Source organism: Palaemon carinicauda, chromosome 42, assembly GCF_036898095.1.
Source record: "Palaemon carinicauda isolate YSFRI2023 chromosome 42, ASM3689809v2, whole genome shotgun sequence".
NCBI lineage: Eukaryota > Metazoa > Arthropoda > Malacostraca > Decapoda > Palaemonidae > Palaemon > Palaemon carinicauda.
In genome coordinates this window covers 24,648,402-24,673,828 of record NC_090766.1, presented here as the reverse complement: position 1 = coordinate 24,673,828, position 25,427 = coordinate 24,648,402, and the positions used below count along the sequence as shown (strand labels likewise).

Here is a 25,427-nt window from a genome sequence, read left to right as displayed (position 1 = left end):
AGCTTGAGAGAAATAGGGTGAGGAGAAGCTCCTCTAGATCTTTGGAATTTTCCTCCTCCCATGCCCCTGAACCTAATCCTTCCCCTGTAGTAGTTGTTCCTGAACCCCCTACTAGCAATCATGAACCGTCCATGCGGGATATGTTTTTAGCGATTCAAGCTTTAGGCGAAAAAGTTGAGTCCTTAGCATCGGACAGAAACCAACTTATGGCAGATGTTAAGTTGTTGAAGTGTCAGAGTGGTAAAACAGAAAATCTAAGTGATAAAGTGATAAGTGCGCAAAATGTGTTTAGTGTTGCGACCGAGGGTTCGTCTGTTCGTGCTTGTCGCTCCCCTAGTCCGAGACCTCTTTCAGGCTCCCCTGCACCAGGGAGAAGTAATGTCGTAGGACTTAAGGGGGCGAGAGGTGTAAACCTACGTACAGACGTTCCCTCTTTGGTATCAGACGTTTCTCGTCAAGATCGTCCTTACCATAAGACGGGTGAGACTAAGTTCTCCTCGTCCTCCGAAGACTTATCGCATAAGAAACCTTGGCGCAAGGTTTCTAGACCCTTAAAGCGAAAGTCAGTCCCTTCAGGACAGGTCCAGCGTCCTGGCTGTAGCCATTGGGGCAGCTCTGACCATTTGCAGTCATCAGATGACTGTTCGCCTGTTAAGCGAAAGCGTAACACGGGGTCTGAGGGTCACGGTAGAGGCAATGTTTTGCCAACGCAGACGTTACCGACGTCACGGCCCGTTCCGACTCCCGTTGATCCGAAGTGGGTTGTCCTGCGGGACATGCTGTCTAAGCTTGCCTCCCTTATGGAAGAGTATGACTTTGATCAGGTTCACGATGATCCTTTGCCAGTGCGCTGAACGTGACTCGGGCCTTCAGCCGCCTAAACGAGTGTTTTCTCGTCCGTTTGACGTTATTGCTAACGTTTCTAGTGCTTTGAAACGCGATGCTAGTCGTGTGCCTAGTCATTCACGTCAGTCACGTGACATGGATCCCCCTTTGCTACAGTCTCAGACTGACGTTCAGCTGCTGCCGCCGCAGCCCCGCACTGACGTTCGCCGACCGGCTCCGTTGCCTCGACGTGACGTTGAGCGTCTGTCACCGCAGTCGGAAGTTGTTTTGCCTGCTCAGACTCTGCAGTCAATGCAGGTCCGACGTGATGTCGAGCGACAATCTACTTCAGCTGTTGTTGTTGGTCAGTCTCAAGACTTTCAGTCCTTTCAGCAGCGACGTGACGTCGTTTCCTCTTCTGCTGCTGCTGCTCCGTTGCTTGTTGACATTGCCTGTCAAGCGTTACCTCCTCGGCATGTCTCTCCGTATCATGAGACTCGGCAGTTGTCGGACGAAGTTCCGTCGGATGAGGAAGTCGCTGATCCCCTTCCAACTGATATGCCTTTGGGGACTTTGTCAGATGGAGAGGAGCCTAGAGTTGCTCAGCCCTCTCTTGATTTTAAAAAGATCATGCTGATTTTTAAGGAACTGTTTCCTGACCATTTCGTGACTGCTGCTCCTCGTTCGCCTCCATCAGAGTTTATGCTAGGCCTAGCTGCTTCGACGCCGTCGTTTACTAAGCTAGTGCTCTCTCGCTCTTCTAAGAGAGCTTTGCGTTTACTAGGCGACTGGTTGATCACCAGGAGGAGTTTGGGGAAGACGGCCTTTGCTTTCCCCCCTTTTAAACTGGCTTCTAGAGCGAGCGTCTGGTATGACACGGGAGAAGTTCTCGGCTTGGGAGTTCCTGCCTCTGCCCAGGGAGACTTCTCAAGCCTCGTAGACTCTCCCCGTCGCCTGGCCATGAGACGCTCAAAAGTTTGCTGGGCCTCTTCGGACCTTGATCATCTCCTCAAAGGGGTTTATAGGGCCCTCGAAGTTTTTAACTTCTTGGATTGGTCGCTGGGAGCCTTGAGCAGGAAGATCTCTTCGGCCGACCGTGATGTATCCGTGCTAATTATGTCCTGCATGGACAAAGCTATCCGTGATGGCTCTAATGAGCTCGCTGCTACCTTTACGTCAGGAGTCCTTAAGAAGAGGGAGACTCTTTGTTCGTTCCTTTCTGTAGGAGTAACTCCCTGTCAAAGGTCAGAGCTTCTCTTTGCTCCGTTGTTATCTGCCTTGTTCCCTCAGCAGTTGATTAAGGATATCGCAGCTTCTTTGGTGCAGAAGGATACCCACGACTTGATGGCTACGTCAGCGCGTAAGGCTGCTCCTTCATCATCTTATGTCGTTAGACCTAAGCTCGATACTCCAGCAACGAGGTTTATCCCGCCCTTTCGTGGCAGAGCTCCCAGTAAGGGAGGCGCTCGTGCCGACAGTAAGAGAGGCAAGAGGAGAGGATGTAAGTCCTCCCGTGGCAGAGTCTGACTGCCCACGTCCTCAGACAGCGGTAGGGGCCAGACTGAACAACTTCTGGCAGGCCTGGGAGAAGAGGGGTGCAGACCGGGAGTCTGTTTTGTTGCTAAAGGAGGGGTACAAAATACCTTTTGTACGGAGACCTCCTCTAGTAAAAGTCCCTTTAGACCTCTCTCCCAGGTATCGAGAGGAGTCAAAGAGGCAGGCATTACATCTGCAGGTGTCTCAGTTGCTAGAGAAGGGTGCGGTGGTGAAAGTCTCGGACCTTCAATCACCGGGGTTTTACAACCGTCTCTTCCTAGTACCAAAGCATACAGGAGGTTGGAGGCCAGTGCTGGATGTTAGTGCGCTCAACGTTTTTGTTGTCAAAACAAAATTTACGATGGAGACCACCAAATCCGTTCTAGCAGCGGTCAGAGAGGGAGACTGGATGGTCTCTCTCGACCTGCAGGATGCGTACTTCCACATTCCTATACACCCGGATTCTCAACCGTATCTGAGGTTTGTATACAGGAATGTGGTGTACCAATTCCGAGCACTGTGCTTCGGCCTCAGCCCTGCTCCTCTTGTTTTTACGAGGCTCATGAGAAATGTAGCAAAATTCCTACATTTATCGGGGATTCGAGCCTCCCTGTACCTGGACGACTGGCTGCTCAGAGCGTCGTCCCGTCATCGCTGTCTGCAGGACCTTCAATGGACGTTGGATCTTGCAAAGGAGTTGGGACTGTTGGTGAACATAGAGAAGTCTCAGCTGACTCCCTCCCAAACGATTCTCTATTTGGGGATGGAGATTCACAGTCTAGCTTTTCGGGCTTTTCCGTCTGCCACCAGGATAGAGCAAGCCTTGCTCAAAGTCCGCCTCATGCTGAGGAAAGACCATTGCTCTGTGAGAAGTTGGATGAGCCTCCTAGGGACGCTGTCATCCCTGGAATAATTTATCTCTCTAGGGAGACTTCACCTTCGCCCTCTCCAGTTCCATCTAGACTCCCATTGGAACAAGAACAAGACTTTGGAGGCGGTCTCGATCCTGATCTCCGAACCAGTAAAGACGTGCCTGAGCTGGTGGGACAGCAATATAGGTCTTCGAGAGGGTCTGTCCCTGGCAGTCAAGAACCCAAACCAAGTGTTATTTTCAGACGCGTCGGATTTGGGTTGGGGAGCGACTCTGGACGGTCTGGAATGTTCGGGTCTTTGGACGACAGATCAGAGGAGCCTTCACATCAACTGCAAGGAGCTGTTGGCTGTTCACTTGGCCTTGACGAGTTTCGAGTCTTCTTCGAAACAAGGTGGTAGAAGTGAATGCGGACAACACCACAGCCTTGGCGTACATCTCCAAGCAAGGAGGCACTCACTCCCACACTGTTCGTCATCGCAAGGGACCTCCTCATCTGGTCAAAAGATTGAGGCATCTCACTGTTGACGAGGTTCATCCAGGGGAAATTGAACGTCTTGGCGGACTGTCTCAGTCGGAGAGGTCAGGTGATCCATACAGAATGGACCCTCCACAAGGACGTGTGCAAGAGTCTTTGGATGACTTGGGGTCAGCCCACCATAGACCTCTTTGCGACCTCACTGACCAAAAGGCTCCCGACCTATTGCTCTCCGGTCCCAGATCCAGAGGCGGCCCACATAGATGCCTTTCTGTTGGACTGGTCTCACATGGACGCTTACGCATTTCCGCCGTTCAAGATCATCAACAAGGTTTTGCAGAAGTTCGCCTCTCACGAAGGGACAAGGTTGACGTTGGTTGCTCCCCTCTGGCCCGCGAGAGAGTGGTTCACAGAGGTACTTCAATGGCTGGTAGACGTCCCAAGGAGTCTGCCCTTACGGATAGATCTCTTACGCCAGCCCCACGTAAGGAGTCTTCATCAAAGCCTCCCCGCGCTTCGTCTGACTGCCTTCAGACTATCGAAAGACTCTCAAGAGCTCGAGGATTTTCGAAGGAGGCAGCCAGAGCGATCGCGAGGGCTAGGAGATCATCTACTATCAAGGTCTACCAGTCGAAGTGGGAGGTCTTTAGAGAGTGGTGCAAGTCCTCCTCTATTTCCTCTTCCAGTACCTCTGTAGCCCAAATTGCGGACTTTCTCCTGCATCTGAGAAATGTTCGCTCCCTCTCTGCTCCCACTATTAAAGGCTACAGGAGCATGTTGGCGTCTGTTTTCAGACATAGAGGCTTGGATCTGTCAAATAACAAAGATCTCCAAGATCTCCTTAAGTCCTTCGAGACCTCTAAGGAGCGTCGTATGTCAACTCCCGCTTGGAACTTAGACGTGGTCCTAAGGTTCCTAATGTCAGACAGGTTTGAACCATTGCATTCAGCCTCCCTGAAGGATCTCACCCTCAAGACGCTTTTTTTGGTGTGCTTGGCTTCGGCTAAAAGGGTCAGTGAGATCCATGCTTTTAGTAAGAACATCGGCTTCTCTACGAATAAAGCTACATGTTCGCTTCAACTTGGTTTTTTGGCCAAGAACGAACTGCCGTCTCGTCCTTGGCCTAAATCTTTTGAAATACCTAGTCTGTCAGAAATCGTAGGTAACGAAGTTGAAAGAGTGCTGTGCCCCGTTAGAGCTCTTAAGTTTTACTTAGCTCGAACTAAACCATTACGAAGTGGTTCTGAGGCCTTATGGTGCTCCGTTAAGAAGCCCTCATTGCCCATGTCTAAAAATGCGTTATCGTACTTTATTAGACTTTTAATCCGGGAGGCACATTCTCATTTAAATGAGAAAGATCGTTGTTTGCTTAAGGTCAAGACGCACGAAGTGAGAGCGATAGCAACTTCGGTGGCTTTTAAGCAAAACAGGTCTCTTCAAAGTATTATGGACGCGACCTTTTGGAGGAGCAAGTCGGTGTTCGCTTCATTTTACTTAAAAGACGTCCAGACTCTTTATGAGGACTGCTACACCCTGGGTCCATTCGTTGCAGCGAGTGCAGTAGTGGGTAAGGTTCTACCACTACATTCCCTTAATCCCAATATCCTTTTAATCTTCTCTTGAAATGTTTTTAATCTTGTCTTGGGTTGTACGGAAGACTAGGAAGTCTTTCGCATCCTTTTTGATTTGGCGGGTGGTCAAATGTTGTTTCTTGAGAGCGCCCAGATTAAGGGTATTGATGAGGTCCTGTTATAGGGGTGTTCGCCCTGGATATAACAGCTCCTGGGAGTCTTTCAGCATCCTGAGAGGATGGCTGGCCTTCGTGAGGAAAGCGGACTAATGAGGCAGAGTAATCGTCAGAGTCAGCTTCCTTGCCAGGTACCTATACTTAAGTTGGTTTTTTATGAAATATTTGTCAAAAAACTCTTGAGCATATACGCCTTTATTGTATTAATACTGGTCTCTACCCACCACCATGGGTGTGAATCAGCTATTATATATTCACCGGCTAAGATTAATATTTAAAAATGATATTTTGATTATAAAATAAATTTTTGAATATACTTACCCGGTGAATATATAAATTAAAGGCCCTCCCTTCCTCCCCGATAGAGACCCAGCGGACTGAGAAGAACTGGAGAGATTGACAAGTATATGCGGTATCTGGCCGATAGTCGGCGCTGGTGGGCACACCCGCAACCTTCATGGCGATCGCTCGCGAGTTTTTGGAATCTGTCGAGCCGTCGGAGACGTCAGCTATTATATATTCACCGGGTAAGTATATTCAAAAATTTATTTTATTATCAAAATATCATTTTTATAATAATGTATTAAATTAATTGACATGTTCTATGACAAACTAAACTAACTGTCTTATATATATTGCCAGAAGGAATATAAAATAAACTCTTTGACCCAAACTTCTGCAATTTGACTGGTTAAACTCTCTATAAGACGTTCGAGTCATAAAGGGATTTTTTATTATAATTTTCTTAAGGAGAAGGTGACAGACAAAAGCCATTAGATACTGTAATTTGTAGAAGGGAAATGGTTGAAAGCTTTTGAAGAATAAAAAGGACAATATTAGAGTAATCATGATTTGAGGTTCTAAAAAAAAAACATGCATGTACAGATAGGGTATTACACCAGCTAGCAAGACCAGCTAAAAGAGTATAGTGGTAACCCATCGGATAAATATACTAGTTAGCGGGATCATTGTATTTCAATGGCTCTTCCATAATGTAATAATCTTTTCCCAGTGCGCCAAACCAGGAAGCTCCACAAACAGGGTGCCCTCAGTCCACCCATCTGTAACCACAGCGACGACAGCACATATGTGGATGCCCTTCGTCACTTCACATGAGACCAGAAGGAAGTGTGTATTTTATCTAATTTCCATGCCAGTCAAATTGTTTTGCAATATTTTTTTTTATTGTGAATGATTATTTTGTATTCATTTCTGATATTAGGGGTACTAAATAATTCAATAATTATTGTTACAAATCTTTAGGAATAAGTATATACAGCATGCATATTTATGGACTTGAAGAATGCATAAAGTTAATTTCCTTAATTTTCTATGGGAAAAATTATTTTGGCAAAACCATTTTAGTTTGCAAGTTCACTTACAGAACAAATTAAAATTGTAAACCGAGATACCACTGTTCCTATCAGAAAACAAATTTAGTTTTTTATTATATTACAGTATTCCCCATATCATAACTTGTCAGATATTTCGGGGTAAATGAATATTCAAGGGTATACGGTACATGATACTATAGTGTACTAGTAAATCCAAACGATCGACTCTAAACTATGCCTTTTTTTCTGTTAAAACAGATCATTAGGTTTGGTTACGTTCTTGAATATCTGTAGTTATTACCAATCAGATGTATCCAGCTAACTATGTTTTATAGCTCTTTACATAAGATACAACTAAAGCTTGCTACCACAAGGTGTGGAAGCACATGGTGTGTTTAAATCTAGCTCCAAGTGCATCAATTGCTGTTTAAGGCTGTATTCAAGACTGGAAATTATCTGTTGATGTGGTTTATTACTACAAAGTCCATTATTACTGTTTGAATATATTTTTGACTATTAACATTGCCAGTTTTCCATACTGTATATCATTTCATACAACAACTCAAGAGTTTATATATGATATTCAATATTACCATGAATGGTTATCTGGGCCTTATATTACAATTTGACTGTCAAGTACTAAGACGCAGGATAAATTTCGGAAGCAATATTTTTCATGAATGAAAAATCTTATGATGCAGGAAATATAGAAAATTCACGAGACAAAAACAATACCTTGGCTGCAGAAGAATCACTAGCTGCCGGCTCAGCATGAGAACCCGGATGATTAATAGTCATTACAGTGTTTATATTTGAAGAATCAAGTTCCAAACTTTTGTAGGTGGTATCTGGCCAAAGTATCTCAAGCCTGTAACAAAAGAGAAATTACTTATGTTGATGCATAACTTTAAACTTTCTAGGTAAAAGTAAAACATAAACAGTACTGTATTTCAAAATAACTATGCACTGTGATAAAGAAAGTTTAGAATTTGATTTTACAATGCTATAGTTTTATAAAAAGTTTTTGATACAAACACATGAACCATATACCATATATGCCTATACTGTATCTGTGTTGTGTATGTTTAACATAAATGACATAATGCCTCAAGTTGGAAATTTTTTTTAATACCAGTTACAGGAGACTACTTGGCCTGGCAGTCTTCAGATATGCAGATGATTCAAAGCCCACAAGAATATGCCAATCATTTCATGTAAGAGAGACAAGTGAGCTGCACATTGTGTTGCAGTCACTACTTAAGAGGCATAGCTGTTCGATGATGTGTCAGATCTACAATATGCATGGGATGGAGGTGTGAACTGATAAAGTAAATCATATAACCTTAAGGATATAACTTCACAAGGCGCACATCATGAGTGCCACCGTGCAGAGGAATTATGCATATTTCTTTGCACATTTGAGGAGCGCCATCAATGCTTTCAAAGATATGAGTCTATTATTGAAAAAAGAGGTAGAGGGACTTCCTTAACCAACAGGCATAAAAAAGGGATTTTGACAAAGGAAAAATCTATTTCTGGGCGAGGGACCTGTGTCGCCCAGTGAAATGCTCCTTATATCACCATTTCTAAGGTATAAATACTGCTAGATATACCAGAGAAAAAAGTTGCATGGCATGCCAGGAATATACCCAGCTCGCTCACCCTTATAGGATGTCGGTATAGTAACTGGGGCGTGTTAAAACCACTATCAGAGGTCCCTTACCAATTAGTCTTCTCCTTTCTCAACATCACCCGTTACTACGAGGTGGCGTTCTACATCCGACTACTGCCCGCTACAGTACTACTACTACTACCCACGCGACTCACAACATTCCTTTCTATAGCACCGTGATATCTACAAGCGTTCTTGTGTTCGGAAGCCTTATTTTCTTTGTAGTGAAGATGTCTGAACTTCTGGAGACTCCTACTCCCAAGTTGAGTATTGCAATTATCAATTTTGATAAGTTGAGGTAGCGACACACGTAAAATTAAATATATTGTTCATTTTAGTCTCGGCAGTGTCGTATGATGCCGCTCCCCCGGCAGCCATTTTGGTGTCGCTACCTCCGAGAGCTTCATGCTTACTTGACGATTTCCAATTAGTTCCTCATACTAATTGTAGTCTTGTTTATTTAGTTCTAGACATCTTATACAATGATTAATTATGGTTATTTAAGTTTTGAGTATTAGTTAGGCTATTTTGGCGGTCATGTGGTTAGCCTACCCGACCAGGCCGTATGCGGCTTCGGAAGGTAGCCTACGCCAGTGAGTTCCCCTTTTGATATACTGTACATATAATTATATCTAGGTTAAGACGTTCCCATTGAAATAATTATGGGAGTAGCCTAACCAGCAGCATCCCTCTTTTAGCCTTCTACGGGAGACTAAAGATTTCATTCAGTTCGAAGCGATCTGATTAGGGAGTTGGGACACGATTAAAACTTTATAGGATGATATCCTTAAGTCAATTGTATTACCTGACCAGGTCGGCATTATACCCGATTTTGGAGGGCTAGTTATTGATTAGAGCAGTTTAGTCTTCCTGACCAGGTCAGCATTACAGTATACCCAGTTTTGGAGGGTTAGGCTATACGTTCGTATCACACCATGTTCCTCTCCCTACCTCCTTTTCCCCATTCCTTTTTACTCACATTATGTCGTTATAGCCTACTTTACTTTAGAACATATAATTTTATTTTATATAAATTATTATTATTTAATCTGTATGTATTGGACAGAAGGCCATAGGCCTACTGCCTTGATCGGGTGGATCCACTGTGTCTCGGAGGGTTGCCCCACCTGACCGGTCACAGTGACCACCTGATCACGAGCGAGCCACTCTTTTCAGCTGTCTCCCTCCCCCTGTACCCACCTCGATGGAGTACTTACTCGCCACACCCTAACCTCGGGAAGTAGGCTTGAGTCATACACTCTAGGGGAGAGAGGGGGGACAGCTGAGAGAGAGACATAGCTCACACGCTCTGTGAGTTGATGCAGGTAGTGCTCTCTCCTCGGCTAGTCATGGATGGTCACCAGATGCGCCGGACTGGGTATGCACCTTGCTACGTACCTCGTATTCTCCTATCCCCGGAATTCGAAGGATGACCCCACCACTTCATTAACACTATACAGTAATTTACTAATTTACAGTACTCCAGTTTTACAGCAAATAGGTCCTGGAAAATTTAAAGTATGGTAAATCCCTGTAGCAATATAGCTCCTGTCATTGTCATACACTGATATCAATCAAATTTCTAAATATTATCACATCACAAGCATAACATGAAGGTCAGCAAATGAAAGGGACTCTGATTAAACTAGCATACCTTATGCAGACTTACAAATATATGTTAAGGATTGCACTTTTCAAAGTAAGGCCAACTTCCATGAGCATAAGAAAATAAAATGTTATCTTTTAAGCCTGTTCTCAGTAATTGAAACTATCAAAAGAAAGAAAGAAAATAATCAAGGTAAAATTAATATGGCGGATTAGCAGTTAAACGGCAAAGGTAATCATAAAGTCAATCGTATGAAAATACAACAGAAATTAGAAATATAATGAACAATTCCTTAAAAACACAAGAATAGTAATACTATTACATAACCAAAATGAAAGACTGAATGGGCTAAATAAAATAGATTAGCCTTTTAAACAAGGAAAACCAAGAGTAGTAATTCAATAAATTCTGTACTTGAGTTTAAAACCCCCTAATCATAGGGCTGTAAGTTGAATAAGAAAAGGGTGAAAAATAATTAAATAAAACACCCAATAAAAGCTTACAGTTGCCAATGTAGAATACAATAATGTGTGGTGTCTGCTCAAAGGAAAACATGAATACTGTACAGCACCTACAAAAGGATACCTGAGTAATATGGTTAAATACTACAGACTGGTGAAGAGTAAACTCATAAATGTAAAATGAAAGTAAATCCCTGAAATGAAGAGAATGTTACAGCAACAATTGTTGTGGTAATATAACAAAATGAACTTGAATAGCATTATTGCTGAAAAAGTGAATAAAAAATTCACAAGAAATTTTTTGAAACATAGGTGCAGAGTTGCTAAGGTGTGTTGACTGCTTATCAGACACATAGGAATGAAGGAAGCAATCACTAGACATACTGCTCTAATGGCCTGATGAGTATGTATTTGTTCCTCTTCTTGGAGTCTGTCAGCCACTTCTGTGAACTGAATGTGGCCCTCATTTCTTGATAGGGCTACTATTTCACTAACTCTAGCCCCTGAGGCTATAGCGAACAGGAAAATAATCTTCTGGGTTAGATCCTTGAGAGAACAATCTTCATTGTTCACAGATGAAGCATAATGTAGGACCTTGTCCAAAGACCATGAAATGGGTTTCGTAGGAGCTGCAGGCCTAAGTCTAGCGCATGCCTTCGGGATCTTGTTAAAAATTTTGTTTGTCAGATCAACTTGAAAGGCATATAGAAGAGGTCTAGTCAGGGCTGACTTGCACGTAGTTATCGTGTTGGCAGCCAGACCTTGATTATGAAGGTGGATAAAGAAGGATAGACAGAAGTCTATTGAAATTTCTTTCGGTCCTTTTGCTTTAACAAAAGCAACCCACTTTTTCCAAGACGATCCATATTGTCTTCTAGTTGACTTAGACTTGTATTCTTCTAGGAAGTCTATACTGCCTTTTGAGATCCCAAATCTTTTCTTAACTGCTAGGGCGTGAAAATCATGAAATGAAGGTTTTGGGGTCTCTGTGATGAAGCAGAGACAGTCGACTTCAGAACCCGTTGAGATAGAGCTGGGTTCGGTACAAGGACCAGCCTCAGCCTCAGTTCCATCAGTAGAGGGAACCAGTTGCTTTTGGGTCACTTGGGAACCACTAGAGCTGCCGATCCTTGGAAGGATCTCAGCATGTTGAGGGCCTTCCGTAGGAGATTGGATGGAAGGAACAGGAAATTCCGGGTCCATTCGTTCCAAACTAGGGACATGGCGTCCGTTATCTCCTCTAGAGGGTCCTCGTATGGGGCTACATATCGAGGTAGTTTCTTGATGACGCTCATCACGAAGAGGTCGATTTGCAGTTCCGGGACTTGTTCCAAGATGGAAGAGAATGAGTCTGCGACTGTGGACCATTCTGACACTATCGGCTTGAACCTGAGTAGAGCATCCGCTGTCACCTTGCGGATCATTTGTAAGTGAACTGATGATAGGTGCCATCTCTCTAGACGAAGGATGGCTAATATCACATGGATTATATGGGACGATCTCGAGCCTTGTCGGTTCAGACATCTCACTATCACTTCGCTGTTCAAGATCAGCCTGATGAGGGCTAGTCTGTGAGGGGAGAGTTTTCCCAACATGAAAAGGACTGCCATGGCTTCCATAATGTTGATTAGAAAGGCCTTGAACAGAGATGACCAAGTCCCTTGGACTTTCCTTTGATGGGAGTGAACTCCCCATTCTTCCGTCGAGGCATCCATGTGGATGGCCATTGACGGCAGAGGTGGTTGCAAGGGCACGGTCCCCTTAGGCTCTTGGCCTTCGACCATGGGTTGAGAAGTGATCGAAATAAGGCCGATATCGGTCATTTTAGACCTCTTCGAGCATTTGATGCGTATCTTCTCCAGACTCCTGACGCATCTTTCAGCTGTGCTATTAGCACCGGGTCTGTTACTGCTGTGAACTGGAGAGAACCCAAGACTCTTTCCTGTTGGCGTCTTGAAATCCTGTCGGATTACATTAGTCTCTTGACAGACCCTGCGATCTCCTTCCTCTCCTTTGAGAGAATGGAGAGACAATGTGACCTCAGGTCCCAATGATTTTCCAGTCATTGAAACCCTTGAGCTGGAGATAGTTGAGACTTCTTGAAGTTGATATTGCATCCCAGATGTTCCAGGAACTTGGTTACTTCTTTGGATGCTTGCAGACCATCCGTTTCGGATGCTGCCCACACCAGCCAGTTGTCCAGGTACTCTGCTACCTGAACAGTTTCTAGGCGTAGTTGTTACACGACTGCGCCTGTCCGTTTCATGAAGATATTTGGGACTATGTTTAGTCCGAAGAGTATGGCTCTTAGAACATACTTTATCTTCTGTAACTTGAATCCTAGGTAGGAGGAGAGGGGGCGACTGACTAGAAGGTGCCAATAGGCATCTGTCAGGTCAAACGAGACTGTGAACGCCCCTTTTTGTAATAGGGTCCTTATGTGTAGAAGGATTAACACCCTGAACTTGCTGTTTCTTATGAACTTGTTGAGTGGCGACAAGTCCAGAATGACACTTGAGTTTTCTTGAGTCCTTCTTGGGAACACAAAACAGTCTTCCCTGGAATTTGATGGACTTTGCTTTCCTTATAACCTGTATGCTCAAGAGATATAGGGTATATTCTTCTAATACTGTACGGGGTTGGAAGAGTTGAGGAAATGATGGTGGAGACATGTCTAGTTTCCATCCTAGTCCAATCTTGATTAAGCCGTGGGCCCAAGGATCGAAGGTCCAACGATTCTGAAATTATTGGAGCCTCCCCCCTACTGGAAGCGTCTCCTTGCTTTGATTGATCGGAGGGTTTACCTCCTCGACCGCCTACCTGGGGCACCACGGTCATAGTAACTGAGGGATGTTGTTGAGCAGGCCGAGGGAAAAGTCTAGACTTCTTCGTCTTCCTTTTAGGTTGGGGACCCACATCCGGGGAAGACTTCCTCTTTGAAGAGATGCCCCACTTCTGGAGAAGGTTCCTATTCTCCGTGATGGCTTTCTCGACTACCTCTTTGACTACTTTGTTCGGAAAGAGGTCTTTACCCCAGATGTTGGAAGATATCAGCTTCCTGGGTTCATGTTTCACTGTTGCAGCAGCGAACACGAACTCCCTACAGGCTCTCCTAGCCTTCATGAAAGCATACAGGTCCTTTACTAAGATGGCCATATGCATTTTGGCCAGGACCATGAGCATGTCTGGGGTACTTCGTTAGCCTGCACACATCTCTATGCAGTTTTGTAGGGATAAAGAGGCCGCAAGTCTCTCCTTCGTCTCTTGTTCCTTGCACAAGAGAAAATCAGAAAGTTTAAGGAGATTCTAGCTAAACTGTCGTCCATCGATGTCCGCGTCCAGTTTCCCTACTGAGAAGGTTAGGTGGACTTCCTTCCATTGCTTCTCTTGCATGGGCAAGGCTAGCGACAGAGGCCGGCCTGCACTCCTCAAGTGCAGGGCATGGTTTGCCTGCCTCCACTACCTTGGCAACAGATTTAAATGCCTTCCACGTAAAGGGGAATGCTATTGAAGCAAGAGCAAGAAAGGTAGGGTGTTTCTTGCTCAAGACGGACACTTTCGATACCGAATAGCCCGCCTTTCTCAGGCTACTTGACAAGAGAGCCTGCCTTATTGTGGTCAAAAACCATGACCTCCTTCAGATCTGTCTCTCCTCTTTTAACATTGGTTCATGCTTCAGTCGAATAAAGCAATCAGGGAAAGCGTTAAAGTTTGGCCAAAACTTGTTGTCGTCTAAGGGGACAGCTCCCATCTTCTCTGAGATGTAGAGTTTGCCGTTCAAAATCGGCATAAGCTCCGCATACCTCCAGGGATTGGTTTTGGAGCAGGTCGGGAGGTCTTGGCCTCTGGGTCGCTTGAATGACCCTCGGGAGGCGATAAGTGGAGCTTCACAGAGCTCTCCCTTGAATTTCGCTTCCCTTGTTTCGCCTCATTTGCTAATGTTCTCCATTAAATCCGTAAGATGGGCCAGCGCCTGGCTTGTGTTGTCCAATGGAGGGGTAGAAGGTGAAGACGTCGAGGGTAACGGCTCCGGGGCCGGCACAGATGGAAGGAATTCCGACATGACATCATCATCTTCTTCCAGAGGTAGAGTAGACTCCTCCTCGGGATGATGCTTTAATAGATCCTTTTCAGTGTCCATAGACACTTTCGACATCCTTGCCTTCTGGTGGATGTCCATACTTTGCAACGCCTCCCTGCCCTCCGTCTTGATGGCAATCTGGACGCAGAGAGGTGCGAGTCGTGCTTGGGGCACAACCATTTCACTACCCGCTTTCGGGAACAGTAAGCTACACATCATATTGTTAGGTATGTATGGTCCCGGAGAGTTCTTCTGGAACCCTCTTACCCACTTGCGTAGCTTTTTACGTGCCGCATCCCTAGACTCCATTGACTTGGGGTCATCAAAACCTTCGGTCACCAAGGTCCGGCAGATATTGCAGACTTGGGGGTCCCATTATTGCAGGGATTCGGTAATAATGGTGCAGGGGGCATGAGACCTGCATGCTTTATGACCGAAGTACTTATTCCTAAGATTGCAGAAGATCGCATCGCATTTCATCTGGGGTTCCTCCTGTAAAGAAAGGAAAATAAAATGAGTATATGATTGTTTATCTCACAAGATAAACAGATATGCGCAATTATTCATATTTCAATCATTATAGCTTAGGATCGTAAGCTAGAAAGAAATAGGGGAAAACACATACTTGTGTATCCCTCCCAGCCAATTGCTGTAACCTCCCCCAATACTAAAGATAAAGAGTTTCCTTTATCAGGGCAACTCGAAAGAGAAGGGTTCTTACCCCTAGGGATAGAAAAGTGTACACTGCAACTGACCCTTCCAATCATCTAATATTGTGGGGTAAGTATTAACTGATTTCCAATCAAAGTATTGAAGGAATTCTATTCTTTCAATATAGGTTTGGTCTCAGCAAAAGCCTGTACAAGGGTACACAAGGTATGTTAGAAATTAACTACCGTATAATAATACTATAGTTTTCTGTTTGCAGTATATACTATACTGTATTGCAAATATACTGGCTACTGTATAATCATATACTGTAGTTCAGCCGGTGTGTTGCCAGCATGGCTAGCACCTGGCGGCACTGTCCGGCCGTCATGTCGCCGGCTGGACTAGAAATTAGAAAAGACACATACTTGTGTATCCCACTCAGCCAATTGCTGTGACCTTCCCTTTCAATATTAAGACTATAGAGTTTCCTGATCAGGGAACTCAAAGATAAGGGTTCTAACGCTTAGGGATAGAAAAGTGTACTACCACTGACCCTTCTAAAATATTTAATATTCTAGGGTAAATTTTAAACTGATTTCTAATCAGAGTATTGAAGGAATTCTATTCTTTCAATATAGGATTGGTCTCAGCAAAAGACTGGGCAAGGATACACAAGATATGTTGGAAAATAACTACTGTATAATACAGTATATACAATAGTTTTCTATCTGCAGTATATACTCTACTGCACATATACTGGCTACTGTACTGTATAATCATATAATGTAGTTCAGCCGGCAGAGCTAATCCCTGGCGGCGCAGTCCGGCCGGCATATATCCGGCTGGTTAGTATGTGGCGGCACTGGTACAGTCGGCATGCTGCCGACTGAGTAAGTACCTGACGGCACCGGCCCAGCCGACATGCTGCCAGCCGGGTTAGTACCTGGCGGCACTAGCTGATAGAAAGAGAGAAAGCATGGACTGAAGGGCTGTCTTATTACAATGTATGTTTACAGTAAATAAGGATATAAGTATATAATCTTACTGCCTTCCTCCAGAAAGAAGGTTCAAATGGAAGGGGAGAATGCATCATTCAGGCTTCCATCCAGCCGCAAAGTCCGTTTCCGGCATTGCCGGTTACAGGACTGTGGATGGCAGTCCAAGGGAGGACTGAAGAACCTTCAGCAGCAGAGGGGTCTCCCACCGGCAGCCGCCATAGCAGGCACAACCCTCCCAGATCCTTAGGTCCGTAAGGGAAAGACTGAGTGGCTAAACAGCTGCTTATTTAGGAGCCCAGCTAGCCCCACAACCCACCCGGCAAGCGATGAGATTGCAGGACGACGGCCACAAGGAATGCAATGGCTAAGTCATCGCTAAAGGACAGAGGTAGCATGGAAAAGGGTCCTGTATAAAGTGTGGAAGAAGGCGGCAAGGTTGCCGCCCCTACCACACAAGGAAGAAACTGTTTTGATATCGGCGCCATCCTAGGCGGCAGAAGAATATCTATTCTTCAGCCTAGGGTTTGCCGAAGTGGTGTTAAGAGGCGGCGGCAGGATTGCCGCCGCCTCTCAACACAGGAGAAACATCGTTTCAGTGTCGGCGCCGTCCTAGGCGGCAGAAGAATGTCTATTCTTCATCCTAGGGTCTGCCAACACAGGACTAGTCTTCTAGACGGCAGGGGAGGAGGTGGCGGCATCATATTACCACTTCAGGTGCGGCCTAGGGAGGCTTAGCCTCCTATGCCGGCGGCTATAAGCCGGCAGGGGAGTGACTACTCACCCTGTAGCTCTGCCGCCGGCAGAAAGACTGAATACTCTGAGGTTCTGTCGAAAACCAAAGCCGGGCTCTCGCCGGCCAAGGTGGGAGACAAAAAACCCTAGCCTAGTCAAGCCAGAGTGAACTACTCTATGGCAAGACCAGAAAGGGTTGCCGCCTGCGGTGGCACTCAGAGGGAAGGAGGGATTACCCTTAAATCTCCACAGGAGACAAGTATCGAGTTATATAATTCTAGGAGATGTACTATCTCCCACTGAATCAATAAAACGATACACGAGGGTAAACGGGGATAATGTCTGAAAGTATACTACATCGCCTAGGCTAAGTAGCCTAGGCAAGACGAGATCTCGGTTACCTAAATCGCTGAAACTCTAACGTATACGAACGACAAAGGAAGAGGAAATTATGCATAAAATAAATGTCTTTACTAGTATAATTGTGCCTAAATAGCATTCATAAATTATTAATGCTATTACAACCGGGAAATCGTTCTGCTAACTAAATAACACATGCATAACGAACGATAGCGCCCATGGCGCCTCCGGTGACAGGCCTAGCTCCTTAACACAAATAAATTACTCTAATTTCACTGTGAAGCAGGAGCTAAGAATTATACACGGTAAAGAATCAATACTCAACTTTCCAGAGGCGAAAGAAGCTGGAGATTGCATAATAATTCCTCACAAAATCGATCAAAAACGTTAGATTAACAGGGAACACCACTGTGCGAATTCGCTACAAAAATAGGAATAACCGCCATTTTGAATATGCCGCCATCTAGATACTCAATAATAGTATGGGAGAAAGGGTAACCTTGATAATGGCTCCCCTTCTATTTTTGCCACTCTTCCCCCTCGAGGCGAAAACGCTATTCGGGGTGAAGATTGCTATGTGTCGTATCAAGATATACGTCCCTTGATTTATGCGATATCCTTAAGAGAAATGGAAAATGGCTGTCTGCTAAAGAAGGTGATGAATGCAAGAGTTGATGGGAGAAGTGCAAGAGGAAGGCCAAGGTTTGGGTGGATGGATGGTGTGAAGAAAGCTCTGGGTGATAGGAGGATAGATGTGAGAGAGGCAAGAAAGCGTGCTAGAAATAGGAATGAATGGCGAGCGATTGTGACGCAGTTCCGGTAGGCCCTGCTGCTTCCTCCGGTGTCTTAGATGACCGCGGAGGTAGCAGCAGTAGGGGATTCAGCATTATGAAGCTTCATCTGTGGTGGATAATGTGGGAGGTTGGGCTGTGGCACCCTAGCAGTACCAGCTGAACTCGGCTGAGTCCCTGGTTAGGCTGAAGGAACGTAGAGAGTAGAGGTCCCCTTTTTTGTTTTGTTTCATTGTTGATGTCGGCTACCCCCCAAAATTGGGGGAAGTGCCTTTGGTATATGTATGATGTATGCTTAAGAGAAATTTTAAGGATATTCGCACCAGGAGTTAGAATTCTCGAGACCTAAAGGTAAATTCTCTAGGAATATCACTGTAGTCAAATATCCCTTAGGAAGCTACAGTACTTATAGGAACCTTCCATCAGGACGACATGGCTTGAGCCCAAAAATGGCACGCGCATAGTAGGACACATCATGTCCAAGAATCTTGGCAAAGATGAACCTGCCATCCTCACCTCGAGCCTCAAACAGATATCTATTTCTTAAGCTATTATAATTGGAGCATTCGATCAACAAATGCCTCACTGTTAAAGGTACTAAACAGTCATCGCAATACGGTTAGTGTTGGCCTTTCAGCAGAAACTCGTGTCAACTGAGTGTGACCAATACGGAGACGACAAAGAGCCGTCTCCCATTTTCGGGGCACCATGTTATACCTCCAAGGAGATATGACATTTTGTTACTTCTCTCATTTTATTAGAATAGTATTACCAACTAATGGGTCATAGGCACACAAGATTTTTCTCTCTTTAATTCTCTACCTCTTCCATCTTCAAGACTTTAGAACTAAGATGTCTATGAACATCAAAACCACAAAAGAGGGCTAAATATAATTAATGGAGTTGGAATTAACAAATAGACTATAAGATAATTCACCTGGTATTATGATTAATTCAAGCAATTAAACACACCTTGTTGGCTTATCTGATTTGAGACCAAAATGTGCAACTGGTTCCATCTGGCATAAATACCCTGAGCCACAGTCAATAACACGAGAATGCTTCCTTTTTGTTGTATGTAGAGTGACTTTTGCTCCTCTCGCAGGAGCACCTTGACGACTTAAAACATAGACACGTAGCCATCCGTACTGATATAAATCCTGCCAAAAGATAATATTATAGTGTAATTAGAAAATCCACTTTTAAAATAGATATGTAATACTATTTACATAAGCGTTTTTGTGCATCACAGGTGAATCTCAGATTTATCAATCTACTTAAAAGGGAATAATCAGATGTCTTGGGTAAAGTAGCACATGTGCTCACTGTCCTTTAGCTCCCAGGTAGCGAAATGAATCACCTTTTTTTTTGGAAATGAACTGCTTTGACATAGTTGAAGGATAAGGAAAAAGAATCAACTTAAGTATGCTAGTCTGTTTGTATTTTTTTTTTCTAAATAATATCATCTTTCTCCTAACGAACCAATTAATTTACAAGGAACTAAACAAGAAACTACATATAACGCACTCTAAGGGAATCACACTAGTAAGATGAAAAGGACCTGAAGGGACAAAGGAACTCCTGGCCAAAAAATGCATTAGGAAATAAAAGGCTCCAAGGGGAAGGAGGGGCACAAGAGTAGGACTGAGACCATGTTAAATTAAGAACAAATATAAACATGGGTATGGAAGCATAAACAACAGGCATACTAATATCTTGAAGGAGACCTAAGATGTGACAGGCAAATCTGATGGGGAAGATGAATCGCCAAAACATCAGCCAAAACCTGAAGAGAAGGGCAAACTTACATGGTCTCATTGGAGAAGAAAAAAAATCTTGAGTTAGAGGGTGCTGGCCTAAAGTCAAGTAAACTTTTGTCTCTCAAGTGATAAGGCAAATTAAATAATTATATGGGACATCATTTTAAGAAAAAATTGCCTGAGTAAAAAAAAAATAAATGTTTCATAAATGCAATAGTGATATAATAAGAACAAACTGAAATAAGGTGACAGAAATACTTGATGTGAGAAGGTCATAGTTTTCATTGTAAAGGAAAAGAACAATTCTGTTGACAGATGTCTTGGTTGTTTAAAAGACAAAATTTCAGAAAGATTTTGATGCAATATTAATACTAGAAGGAACTCTACCTGGATAGGCCACAGACTTGAGCTGCTAATGTTGAAGCAGTGGAATGAAATTCATTGAGCTGAAGATGCTGCTTAGAGCATACAAACTTAACAGCCTGCTGAAGAAAGAAACAATTCAGGAAGACAGTTAAGGACTTGAAGGCTGAAGAAATATTTTGCCATGTCATAGCCTAATAGTTCGAATATCATAAGTGCCAACCAAAGTTTCCTCTTAGAATCAGTTCGTTATTTAACCCAACATAAAACCTGAAAGGAGAATTTTAAGCCTCGAAAGAAGCAGTTATTTCAGGTTCAAAGGAGGATTGGACCTCAACACAAGAAGCTCCTAAATAGACGATTCCTGCATATAGTCCTTGAACAAGGCTCTGAGGGCAAAATAAACAGCAGCAGGGGAGCCTAAAAGCAGGGAATATGTGTGACAGGTAATGAGAAAAGACAGAAGGCTTAGTCCATACCAAGCATCACCATTAATAAAATGGCGGGAGGAAGAGAGAGAAGACAAATGCTGATGCAAGTGGGATAGCTGAATGATCAGAGAAGGGGGAATTTTCAGATTAAAGTTTTCCAAAGAAGATATGCCCAAACCACAACAAAAATGACACATAAGAAGCACATATAGTAACATTAAAGGAGCTAGATGACGACTGGCAAAGGCCTCCTTTATGTCCAAGGAACAGAGGGTAGTACATGCAACAGAGCAAGAAGCAAAACAATCGTTCTCCTACTAAGCAAGTAAGAAGTCCTTTCCCTGAAAAAAAAATGTATATCATCTGAAACAGAAGATGGCAAAGAAGTAGGTGCCAATAATAAGCAAAGATACAGAGGAAAGTGATGAGTTAAGGAGAGCAACAAAGGCACCGGCACTCTCAAAAGCACCATTACTACAGTTCAAAGCTAAACATCAACTTCACAAAAAAGGGAGTCAAAAATAGCAGGAAATACTGAAAATCTTTCATCAGGGTACGTACTTGAATGTATTCTGTCAGTAATGTACACTGAATAAAGAAAAATCATGGAAAAGTGAAAAATTCAATCATGGAATGAAAAAATCACTTGACAGAGTTAAATAATGGTCATGATGAATCATTACAGTCAAGAACCAAAAAGGAATTTTGACGAAGGAAAAATCTATTTCTGGGCGAGGGACCTGTGTCGCCCAGTGAAATGCTCCTTATAGCACCATTTCTAAGGTATAAATACTGCTAAATATACCAGAGAAAAATGTTGCATGGAATACCAGGAATATACCCAGCTAGCTCACCTTTATAGGGTGTCGGTATAGTAACTGGGGCGTGTTAAAACCCCTCTCAGAGGTCCCTTACCAATTAGTTTTCTCCTTCCTCAACATCACCCGTTACTACAAGGTGCCGTTCTACATCCGACTACTGCCCGCTACTACGACTACTCCCTCCCCCACCACCACTACCACTATCCACGCTTCTCCCATCATTCCTTCTATAGCACCGTGATATCAACACGCGTTCTTGTGTTCAGAACCTTTATTTTGTGAAGATGTAAAAACATTATGCTTACCCTGACTATCAATGTGCATTTTAATACAAAAGCAGAAGAATAATGTTATGTTGAAAGTTCACAAACTTTGTGTGCGTAAAAATTACCCATGTAAAATTACTAATAAATTATTAAATTAAAGTACGAAATATCAAATCAATTAGATATTTTCATGGACAAATCTTTGCTAAGGGCCATTTTAATTGAAAGCAGTGACAAATGGCAACGAGACTGTTAGAGCTAATTGAAAGTAGTGACAAATAGGAACAAGCATGTTAGAGTTAAAGGATAAAGTAATATTTATGAATATGTACTGTAATACAATAAATTTTCCCAAGAAAACAACATAAAAATGTGAAAAGACAACAATAAATAATTTATGATAGGGCCTTCAGAAAGATTGGATTTGTCACTGACATATTAAAAAATACAGTACACAAAAATAAATTCACAGAAGAAAATGAGATGCTAATATGGACAAAATTTATGAAAGATAACGAGGTAAGCAAAAATTTAACATTATAAACTTCTAAAGAAATTAATTGAGATTTTACATATCACAAATACAGTAGATAAAAAGCATTAAAACATCATAATATCAGAAAGCAAATATAATCGGTCATTAATGTGATTAGAAACAAACAGTAAGAAAAATATATTCATCAGAAAAAAGTTACAAAATTAATTAAAAATTAAAAGAACTGAATAGCTCAAAGCTAGTGAATGAAAGTAGTAAATAAAAGGCTTACAGAACTTTAAAAACTACCTTCCTTTCAGTAAAGAAAACTGCAGGTGCCGTTTCCAAGTCCAAACGGTCTGGGAATTATTGAAACGGTTTCAGTCAGCAAACACAATATATAGTTTACCTAAATAGCTGGGTCCAAGGAGAGTATGCACATGTACTAACTTTTCTTTTACTCCAACAAAGGGATCAATATTTCTGGTTTCATGCATGGGATATGAACAAGGTCTTAAAGTAAGGGGTTTATTTGTTGGAACAGTAAAACTTTACTTTAGCAAGGGAGTTTTGAGCTTTATGCAAGAAAGAAAAGAGGGAACAATTCTTTTTTCCCCTGACATGTTAAAGTACAGTTATTGCTTTTAAGATCAAAAGATTTCAAGCAATTCAACAATATATAAAGTTGAATAGGTTGTAATATTAAATTGATTGTACCTCATCAGGATGAAGTCTAAAGACACTTAATGGCTGTTCAGCTGATTCTCCATGTGAGATGATAAGCTCTAATCTTCCATCTCCATCAAAGTCTGTCACAGCTCCCCCTGCAATAATCCTTTTACACTTTAACACAAATATCAGTATGCAGTGTGATGCTAAAGGATCTTATGAAAAAAGACCTTTGAAGGTATCAAAAGGGATCAATTACAGCCTCTCTGCAACAAATAGAAAATGACACCAGTGTTGCTATGTAACCACTGTAATTTGCTATCCGTAAATGGAAATGCAATGTGAACAATTAGTGTTTGGTAAAGTATTATGAAAAAAAAAATCACAATGAAGCTTATGAATAGCTTTTAAAAATTATTTTCAAGCAAAACAATATGCATATCAGACACTAACATATTTTCTAGGACCTAATTTCACACCAGCTTCAGTCAAATCGTAAAATCTAATCTGGTGCAGAAATTAGCATCACCTACCTGTGCCACGCCCATATGGTTCTAAAGCATCACCTATGTTTATTTCTTTTATAGATGGGTCTTGACCATTTATACCATGAACCACTTGAAATAGTCTATTCGGAGCAGGACCTCGGTAGGCTATGTTGTTCAATAAAATCTGAAAAAAAAAATACCACTTAGAGCCATCAATTCTTATATACTCAAGTAGCATTTAGTAAATATTTGATCTTCAGCAAACTGCTAGATTAATTATTCCAGTATTAGAGAGTAGAGGTCCCCTTTTTTGTTTTGTTCTTGTTGATGTCGGCTACCCCCCAAAATTGGGGGAAGTGCCTTTGGTATATGGATGGATTAAACACAAGCAAAAAATTATTACATAATGTACTGTATAACACTGTATATTGCAAAAATATACACCACCAAAGGAAATACTGTATGGCATTCTGTCAAGTCTGGAAATTTATTTATGTATTTATTTTAATTCATTCTAATCTTTTCTCTTATTTATGATTGTACAATATGTTACTATAAAAGGTATTACTGACAAAGGAGAGAGCAGAATTTGTTTTTATCTATGAAGTCCTTTAAAACTGTTTATTCCATTACAAATACAAACCTTCATCCTTTACATACGAGAGATAATACTGAAGCTGGAAAACACGGGAGTTAAAATTTTTTGACCAGGTGTAAACAATTGGTCGGTACTTAACAACTGGGAGTGGGGAAAGCCCCACTCCATTGCTTACTCAATGAGCAGACACTTTGATAGGTGAGAACAGATGTTACCATTGGCCAAAATATTGGCAATCTTAATTTCTTTTCTTTTTGTACTTCCAGTGTGTTAGTGACTTTGTGTTTTCCATTGGGATGCCTGCGGATATGCGGAAGTGTCTGGGGGGTGTCGGACAAACCTGCGATAAGAGGACAAGTTCCAAAACCCTCAACATCTATGGTATTCCGCCATTCTGCTTATTAAAGAGCACCCTGACTTGAGTGCAAACCACTCCCAATCTTAACATGACTCTAGTGGCCCCAAAATGACCCAAAGTAGAATGGCACCCAGACATTCTACTTCTACTGATTCTCCAACGTAGAAGTAGAAGGAATTGCATTCTCTTCCTGACCTGTTGTGCCAAATCACAGGCTCAAATCTTCCACAGCACAATGGAATCACTTTGGCTTCAAACGTGAAGATTATCTAGCACCTCTTCTCAGAGAAAGGCCTATTCATGCAAAGTTGCACAAGAAATGTCTGTATACCCTGTGTGTATCAAGCCAAGTGGGCTATCTTCTGTCATCGTTGTCCTGGAAGGGGCGTTTCTCCTCTCAGAGCCTCCATCCCATTAATAGCCAAATTTTTATTTTATCTCCGAGGGGAAAAACTCTAACTCAGTATCACCGGTGAAACGCTATTGCTCAGCCTTAAGCTAGGAATTTAGGCTGAAAGAGATGATGTTTCTTCTTCAGTAGAGCTTTCCATGCTCATACGGAGTATTGAACAGACCTGTCCTCTATTAGAGGTGAGACCACCACCCTGGAACGTTGTCAGGGCATTACGTTCTTTAAAGGGAGCACCTTACGAGCCATTGAGGCTTGCCTCGGTTAGGAACCTCCCCCTTAAAATGGTTTTCTTGCTTGTCCTAGCCTCTGCTATGTGGGTTAATGACCTGCATGATCTCTCCTGTAAAGTCTTTCATACCCATGGATGAAGACAGGTCTCGTTCTTCTTCATTTCTGAGTTTATTGCCAAGGCCAAGAATCCATCAGTTCCTGATTTCAGGTTTTTATCATCTCAGATCATGAGCCTTAGAGAGGTAACCAATGATCCTGATCAGTTACTTTTGTGTCCTGTGAGGGTGGTGAGGCATTATCTCAAATGTATACACACAATCTAACCACACCTGCAACACCTTTTTGTCAGCACAGGAAGAGTGAAGGTGACCAAAAATACAATCTCTTCTAGGCTAAGGAAGGTCATTGACTG

General features: G+C 42.7%; 1 protein-coding gene across 2 annotated transcripts in view; it reads right to left on the bottom strand.

The window, feature by feature from the left end:
- LOC137633345 (cartilage acidic protein 1-like) overlaps nt 1-25,427 on the bottom strand; it is a 48,416-nt gene that overhangs the window by 10,729 nt on the left and 12,260 nt on the right. For both annotated transcript variants that reach the window (XM_068365595.1, XM_068365596.1), the window contains exons 10-13: nt 23,462-23,600; nt 22,977-23,083; nt 19,116-19,303; nt 7,527-7,659 (exon numbers count right to left, since the gene is read on the bottom strand). In XM_068365595.1, the coding sequence (XP_068221696.1) occupies nt 7,527-7,659; nt 19,116-19,303; nt 22,977-23,083; nt 23,462-23,600 (567 nt within the window). The remainder of the gene's footprint in view (nt 1-7,526; nt 7,660-19,115; nt 19,304-22,976; nt 23,084-23,461; nt 23,601-25,427) is intronic.